This window comes from Bos grunniens, chromosome 19, assembly GCF_055505025.1.
Source record: "Bos grunniens cultivar Pamir isolate PY7600 chromosome 19, Bosgru_T2T1.0, whole genome shotgun sequence".
NCBI classification, from domain to species: Eukaryota; Metazoa; Chordata; class Mammalia; order Artiodactyla; family Bovidae; genus Bos; species Bos grunniens.
This window is the reverse complement of record NC_141183.1, coordinates 23,741,706-23,750,255: the sequence shown is the minus strand read 5'-3', so window position 1 is coordinate 23,750,255 and position 8,550 is coordinate 23,741,706. Positions and strand designations below refer to the sequence as shown.

The 8,550-nt window shown below is 51.0% G+C and overlaps 1 protein-coding gene across 2 annotated transcripts; it reads left to right on the top strand.

The window, feature by feature from the left end:
• Positions 1–164: 164 nt before the first annotated feature.
• On the top strand, positions 165–3,760 carry RPL19 (ribosomal protein L19). 2 transcript variants are annotated; one of them, XM_086357933.1, is made up of 6 exons: positions 165–197; positions 911–1,017; positions 2,003–2,125; positions 2,748–2,868; positions 3,236–3,346; positions 3,552–3,760. In XM_086357933.1, exons 1-6 carry the CDS (start codon positions 193–195, stop codon positions 3,673–3,675), a joined length of 591 nt encoding a protein of 196 aa, XP_086214059.1. In that variant the 5' UTR covers positions 165–192; the 3' UTR covers positions 3,676–3,760. The 2 variants fall into 2 exon arrangements, with proteins under 2 accessions (XP_086214059.1, XP_086214060.1); XM_086357934.1 differs by having other exon boundaries at positions 165–354.
• Positions 3,761–8,550: the final 4,790 nt, after the last annotated feature.

Below are 8,550 nucleotides of genomic sequence, written 5' to 3'. Positions count from 1 at the left end.
GACTCCTGATGTTAGACTTCTATTACTCTGGGTCTTTTCAGAATATATAAGTAAGTATAGGGTGACGGAATATGAAAGGACCGGACGGGAATACGGGCGAAAGCGGAACGGGGGATGGACTCTCCCCTTCACAGATAATGGGAGGAGCCTAGCGAGAGCAAGATCTTTCCTTTCGCCGCTGCGGCCGCGGCCATGAGGTAAGCGCTCTTGTGTCTCTGATCCTGGTTGATTTTTACTTTGCGGGGCACAGTACCGCGCCCCATACTGGAAAAGACAGGGCAGAGGCCGCCCTGAAGCGGCTGGTCCTGGAGCTTGGGGTAGCCGGAGCACACTAGCGCCCGGCCTCGAGGGGAGGTGGGTAGGGGGACGTCTCGGGAACTCTAGGCCGGGGGAGGGCTGGCTACGCGCCCTGCACGTGTCTGAGGCGACCCACTTGGGCAGAGGAAAGGCGGCGGCGGGGACTGGGCTGTGGCCCCCTTAACTCGCTGGGGCAATCTGTGACTCCGAGCCCATCCCTGCTTCCATGTGACGTAGGACAGGCCGCAAATAGGCCCCAGGCCTCTGCCTGCCAAAAGCGCGGTGATCCTAGCACTTTGATGGCTTCTGCCCCGTAGACCCATCATTAAGAAAACTTTTAAAGCTAGTTTATTGCTGAGATAAGAGACAAACGAGCCCAGGAAACAGTCCACTGGCCACAGATTCTTCACGTTAAACACTATTTTTCGTGCTGGATACCAGAAAAGGCGTAAGCCCCCCTCTTCATTCCCGTTTTATTCGCTAATCTTATTTTCTAGAGGGGAAAACAAACCCACAGACGTTGTGTACGTGGGCTGGGCAGGTTTTGTTGGGGATGCTCAGCCTTGCCCAGGTATGGTTTCCAGGACCTGATAGTGTTTTCTGTTTGTCACAGTATGCTCAGGCTTCAGAAGAGGCTTGCCTCCAGTGTCCTTCGCTGTGGCAAGAAGAAGGTCTGGTTGGACCCCAATGAGACCAATGAAATCGCCAATGCCAACTCCCGTGAGTTCTTGGGGTCTACGTTCCTCCTTTACCCTCCCCATTTCTCATCCTTTGTGCAATGAAAGGTGACAACAATTATGTTGACTGTTAACATAAGCTAGCTTACAGTCCTGGCGGAGGGGTGGGGGGTCTCATAAAATGGAGGAGCCATGAAAATATGGATTGCCAGAGGTTCTCTTCCTGAACTTTGCCAGAATGACAGGATGGAAATTGATGGCAACCACTCAGTGTTAACATTAATAAAGATCGCTAGAGTGGATGTTCTGTTTTAAAGCTATGTGAGAAATTTTTGGAGAGACAGTACAGGGACTCGGGGATTGGGGGGAGGCCTGTAGAGATGGCCAAGGAAATGAAGTGATGAATTGGGAAGTTCAAATCTGAATATACAGTGGGCAAGTAGGAATTTATAGCCAAGGAGCATGGTGAAGGGGGTCAGTGGATGAAAAATTACTAACAGGACGACAAACTATAATGGATTTTTTTAAATAAAGAAAAATACTAAGAGGAAACAGGTTAGGGGGTGTCTGGCTGAACTGACCGAACAGAATTCTTTAAGGAAGTGTACAGATTGGCCTGTGAGAAGCTTCAGGAGCTGATGAAAGTTTAGCAGGAATCTTTGTCAGGGAAATTCTTTTCTGTTTGGGTTTGTGTTATTGTCATATGTGCTCAGAAAATCCTTATTTTAGACTGGTAGCTAATAGGTAAGACAGAATCTGAAGGACTAGGCCATATCTGTATACTATTTTGATCACATATCCCCAAATACGTATATTTTGAGTGCTATTAGACATCTAAAAGGATAGAAGTTTTGTTGTGTTTTTGTTTTTTTTTTTTTTAAGGAAAGAAATAGAAGGTCCCCCGTTTGTACCATTTTTGAAAATCGGGGATGTGAGCCATGGCTCTGTCATGTCCTGTTTGGACTCGTGAGTTATGACTGGTGGGACTAGGGCCCACCTGACTGACCACGTATACTGTGATTTCCCAGGCCAGCAGATCCGGAAGCTGATCAAGGATGGGCTGATCATCCGGAAGCCTGTAACTGTCCATTCCCGGGCTCGATGCCGGAAAAACACCTTGGCTCGCCGGAAAGGCAGGCATATGGGTATAGGTAAGTGTGTTCTGTTTGTTCCAAGACTTGGGGAAAGATAGGTGATTAAATGTAGACTGGGATCAATTCAGAATCTTTCCCCATTCTGACTTATTTTGAACCCTTTTCTTAGTCCATGATGCTTGGTGTGTTTTTCTGTCTGCAAATCAGAACGATGGCACTGGTGTGGGAATTGATGGTATTGGTAGAAATACCAATTGAGCACCTATACCTTGCCAGGGATCCTACTGGATACTTGGGAAATGTCATCCTATAAATCCTAACATCACTTTGTAAGGTCAGCATGATCTGGGGAGATGAAGGTCACACCGCCTTTTAAGATCTTAGAGCTTACCTGGTGCAGGCTGCCTCAGTGCGTGCCTTGGAGTATTCACATTCTGCCTGAAGTGAATGAGAGATAATTGCCTTGTTTCTGCTTCTTTGAAAATTGAGTAAATGAAAGAAGTTTAATACTTGAGATCATCTGTAAAATGGAAATAATGCTACTTAAGATGAGGTACAACTCTTGGTACATGACTCGGTGGACTATAGAGTGTTGCAGAAGTTAGTGGCTCTTGTTGTGACTAATCAGCTGGCTCTAGTAACCCAGATGCACTATGATGAGCCTGACTCTTCTTCCTAGGTAAGCGAAAGGGTACTGCCAATGCTCGAATGCCCGAGAAGGTAACCTGGATGAGGAGGATGAGAATTCTGCGCCGGCTGCTTAGACGATACCGTGAATCTAAGAAGATTGACCGCCACATGTAAGTACATTCTCCTGGCCTCACCAAGATCCATTGTGGCTTTGCTGACTTGTTCTCTGCACAGATGCAAGCTCTGTCTCATTGGCCTTGGGCGGAGAGCCATGTGTCTTACACTTTTCTTAGGAAAGTTCTTCCATTCGATCCTCCCTGCGTACACCATCAGGGTAGCCCAATATCTGCCAAGTGAGCTCTTGCTGTCTCCTAATTGTGCAGAAAGTCTTGGATGAGGGAAAGAATTCTCTGCACCAGGAGGGGAGAGGACAGGAACTCTACATGCTTAGGGGCCTTGTGTAGAAGAGCAGATCAGGGCCCACCTCTATTGATGCCATTGCTGACCAGAGCCTCTAATAACCCTTGTACCCTACAGGTATCACAGCCTGTACCTGAAGGTGAAGGGTAATGTGTTCAAAAACAAGCGGATCCTCATGGAACATATCCACAAGCTGAAGGCAGACAAGGCTCGCAAGAAGCTTCTGGCGTAAGTTCTGAGACATTTAAAATATGCTAATGTCTAGTCTTAACTTCCATGCAGTCTGTCCAGAATACAGCTGTTATGTTAGAGATACATACTGCTGTGTCTTGGACACACCCGCACGCCATCAGTGTTGGGATAGTGTGGGGCTGTTGGTTAGTTGAATCAGCTTTTGGTGTTCCCAGCAGCTCACCCATCTTCTCTTTTCCAGGGACCAGGCTGAGGCCCGCAGGTCTAAGACCAAGGAAGCCCGCAAGCGCCGTGAAGAGCGGCTCCAGGCCAAGAAAGAGGAAATCATCAAGACTCTGTCCAAGGAGGAAGAGACCAAGAAATAAAGTTCTCCCCCTCTTCTCTGTACATAGTGGCCTCGGCAATTGCATAGATCACTCATTCAATAAAAGACAAGCCTTTATCTGCCTACCTCTGTGCTTCCATAGTCTTCAGTGGGGTCTTCACTGTTTACAGGACCAGCACTGAGGACTGGGATACAGACCCTTCCCTGGGTTCCTGCTTTGTTGCTTCCTTGACTCCTAGCCTCTGGTCAGGCTCATGCCCCCTCCATCCGTGGCGTGTGGGGCCTACTTTGAAGGGAGGGGAGGAATGACTTCTACCCAGGCTTTGGATATTGTGCCTCAAAACTGCCCTTTACAGCAGAGCATGAGTGGCACTTCAGACGCGGTCTCAGATGTTGGTTTTTGGTTGGTATTCAGTTGTGAGTTGTACGTTAATTAAAAACGACAGAAAATAGTATGCTTGTGCTCAACTGCACTGAGGTTCAGAGTTGCAGTCTGCTGCCTTGGAACCCCAGGACAGCGGGGATTGAACCACCGCCACTGGTCCAGAAGGTGTGATCTGAACCTGAACTGCTGGCTGCTGCCTGAGCTCTTTAGACAGCCTTATTGAGATAGAACTGAAGCCATCATTTTGACCATCCCTATTTAAAATTTCTAAACATTTTTTTCTTTCCTTATCAGTACCGTTCCCTGTTTTGTTTTTTGCTTTATAAGCATCAAGAGGGGTCCAAAAAAGACTTTGTTGGCAAGAGTTGGAACAAAGGCACGTGACACACTTGTCAAAGCCATTCTGGGTTAACTCTGCAGATGAGAAGTAGGTTTTATTTTCCCTGTTGTATGGTAGTAATAACCAATAAATCTTTCAGTAAGGTATGTGCTCTATGAGCCAGATACTGAGGCATTTACATTGACTTGCATTGGTTCTCTAACATTATAAAGCAGGGTATTTGCTTCTCCATGTTCAGATGAGAAAAGAGGTTAAGCCACATGTTGGGAGTCACCTGTTCAGCCTGAATTAGTGTTGCATCATTAGGGATGGGGAGAATGAATTTGAGATAAATAACCTGGCTTGGTTCCCAGGCCTCAAGCTTTGGAAGACTGGGCAAGAGACGTCTTTGATGGTCAGAAGGATCCAGTCAGTGGAGGATGCTTGGAAGAGCTCACTTGAATATTTTGAGTGGGTAACAGTTTGAGGGACTGGTGTCCAGGTGGAAGGGATCAGTCAACCAATCAAATACAGAAGTGTCAGCTCCGGTGAGAAGTGGGAAGGAAAGGGGAACAGCTATGACTGGTGCCCCTCCTGGTTACTTCCCTGCCTTCTACCTGTATTCAGGAGGAATTCTTGTTTTGGAGTAATGAGAAGGCCAGTAAGGGGTCTTCAGGGTGTGTAATGGGCAGGTGTGCAGATCTGCATTTGGTGTGGGAAAGGCAGGGCTAAAGTGATCTTGAGGGCAGCAGACCTGTCCCCATCTCTGCCTTTAGTCTCCTTGTCCATTCTGGACAGTAGAGAGATGGGTAACCCAAGGCAGGGAGGCACAGACAGAATAGTCCAGACAACCTCGACCACCACCCATGTGCATCAGAATCTGGGCTGAGAGAACACTGATTTGGGGTTGCCTGTTGCCACCATACCAGCCTGTGCATAGTGGATCCATAGGACCTGCTCTAAGCCTATCATTCCAAATGGGGAAGCTGTGGCCTGGAAGAAGAAGGGCTATCACCAAGCTGCTTGGAGCATGAGACACCTTCCCATGCCTGGACCAGAGGAGGAAGGGCATGGAAGGCCACCCACCTCCACCTCCTCCAGGCAGTAGAGAGATGACAGGAAGGACAATTAGAACCTTCACTGGGGCTCCTGAGCCGCCCGCACAGAAGAGGGTTGCCATCATGGACCAGGAGATGGTGCTATTCTCTCACAGGTCACTGAAATGAAGTTAAGTGGTAGTCCTAACAGTCGTGTCTGACGCTGCAACCCCATGGACTGTAGTCTGCCAGGCTCCTCTGTCCATGGGATTCTCCAGGCAAAAATACTGAAGTGGCTTGCCATTTCCTTCTCCAGGATCTCCCCAACCCAGGGAATGAACCCGGGTCTTCCACATTGCAGGCAGATTCTTTACTATCTGAGCCACAAGGCAAGCCAGACCACAGGTCACTGAAGATATAGGAAACTGCCTTACTTTGGTGAAGGGCTGAAGGGAGGGGGAGGGAAGAATTAGGTTGTAGGAGCCTATCTCTTGGGAAGGCTTGCATCTAATCACTTCTTTCTGAAGCTCACTCCAGGCCTAAGGTTACCTCTTTCCACCACCGGCCTCTAACCCCTTTCCAGGCAGTGCCTGGGAGGGCCCCCTCAGCAGACAGATCCCCTAAAGTAATCACTGGATCTCTTCCAGTCCTGGAGCCTTGAGAACTTCTAATGAAATGACATGTCCATTTGGGACTTTCGTCGTGGTCCAGTGGTTAAGAATCTACCTGCCAATGCAAGGGACACAGGTTCAGTCCCTGGTTCTGGAAGATTCTTCATGCTGCGGAGCAATGAAGTCCATGAGCCACAATTACTGAGCCCACATGCCGCAACTACTGAAGCCTTCGCACGCTAGGGACTATGCTCCTCAGCAAGAGAAGCCACTGCAATGAGAAACCCACGCACCGCAACTAGAGAAAACCGGCGCGCAGCAACAAATACCCAACACAGCCAAAAATAAATAAATAAAAATTAAGGGAAAAAAAAGACATGTCCATGCAACTGGTCCCATCATATAATTTTGCATACCCTTTAAAGGGGTTCATGGCCCCAGGTAAAGACTCCCTAAGCAAGTCCAGCTCCATTTCTGGAGAAGGAAACTGAAGCCTGGAGGGCCCCCCAGAACCCAAGCTTGGCTTGAACATCAGCACCCACCTTTGATTCCTTCAGATGTGCATGGGGTGGGGGGTGGGGGGGTGACTCAGAGTGGGCTGCACATGACAGCTACGAGCACAGCTGCTGCGCCTGGAGAAACGCTAAGGTCCTCGGTGCTATCTCTGAGGTGAACAGATGAACCACCTGGGCTGGCTTCCCAAAGCACAGGGAGAGCTGAGGCTGGAGGTATGCGCTGTCTTCCTCACACTCTTCAGCAGGTGCCCCCAACGTCCTAAGCATTGGGGAGTGGGTGTTAAGGAGGTGGGGAGGGGGGAAGGCTGAAGGAGCCAAAGGCAGTAGGGCTAGTAAGATGGGGGGGCCTTACTCTGTCTGCATCTCCCTGCCTCCACCTCTGGTTCCTATCTTCCTGCCCTTTTAGGCCTCTTGTTTCTGGCCCCCAGACTTCCCTCCTTTTTGCATCTCCCCTAAACCTAGATAACCTTAATCTCTCAGGGTACCCAGGTTAAGCTCAGGCTGAGGTAGGGGACAGAGGGCACAGACAATAGCCAAATGGTGGGTGGGCACCACCAGGGGGTTGCTGAGCATCCTCCACCCCAGGCCAGTGGTGTTGCTACTCCTGCCACCCCCAGCGTGGACACAGAGGAGGGCCGCGGCTACAGCGGGGGCACCAGCTGTTCCCAGCCCCCAGGCTGTGAGCCTGCTTTGGGTGGTTCAGCCACCCGAAAAAGCTGCTGTGTTCAGCAGTGCGGCAAATGAGCTGGGGGGAGGCGGGGGTCCAGGCCAGCTGCGGGCTGGTACAGACACAAGTGGGTGTTCAGAAGGTTTGGCTGAAAGTCTCTGACTGTCTCCAGGGGGTGAAGTCTTGATCCCTGGAGCCCCTCCAGCATCTCCAGGGGTCTCTGTTTCCATCATACTGGTTTAAGGCTCTGAGGAACCCAGGGTCAAGTTGGGGAAGAATTGAACTGGGAAGTGAGAGATAGAATTTCTGAAACCAGCTCGACCATTAATTTGCTGGGTGACCTTGGGCAAGTTATGAGTCTGCTCTGGGCCTCAGCTGCTCTGTGTAAAAAAGGGACAAGTTTGGGCTGGATAATCTGTATGACTGTGGGCAAGCCGCCTAATATCTCTAGGCATCAGTTCCATCATCTGTGAAAAGGGGACACCACCACTTTCCTCACTGGGTCCTTAAGAGGAAAAAATAAGTCCCTGGCACAGTTTCCCAGACACAGTAGGTGTCTATTTGTGTGAGTTCCCCTCTTTATAAGCCTTTCCACTGGGTCTGTGACACTTTTATCCAATCCCACCATCAAGGGTCCTAGGAAGGGGAGTCACCTTCCTCCTGCTCCTCTGCTGCCTCCCTACCCGCATCATTCCTGGATGAAAGGGACCCAATAAAGCATGGTTTGGGGACCCAGGGGCTGGTCCCACCTGGCCCACCTTGATTTGGGGGTGGGGGGCTGGAAGGCAGAACCGGGTGGGTGCCTATCCGGAGGAGCAGGCCTCCCATCCGCTCTGCATTCTGGCTGCACGCGGTTGCCCTGGCACCCCCGCAGCCTCTCCCTCCCTCCGCGCCCCTCTGTCTATAAATAGCCCAGGACGTGCTCGCCTGGGCGATGACTCGGCCCGGCGTGCCGGAGGGGAAAGGCGGCTCTGCCGAGCAGGTGGGCGGCGGGCACCGCGGCGGGAGGGGCACCACCGCGGCCCCCTTGCGCCAGGCTCCCAATGATGGGCGTGATTGAGTCATCTCAGGGCCGCACGGTCCGCCAACGTATCTGCCTCGGGCTTAGGGGGCTGAGGGGGCGAGGCTGATCTCGGGTGGATATTGAGGCCGCCAGACCCTGGGTTCGGCTGGTCTCCGGGGGCACCTTTAGGTGGGCAGAAACGCGGAGGTGCATGCCCGCCCGCTGCGCGATGCAGGTCCACATCGAACTAGAAAATGACCGCAGCCCCACCCTCTCTCCCTCCGGCGTCCCCCAAACCTCCTCCTCCATTTCCTCAGATCTGGAGTGAGGAGGCGCGGGGACCCTCACTGTCAGGGCCAGCCCAGCCCCTGTATCCCT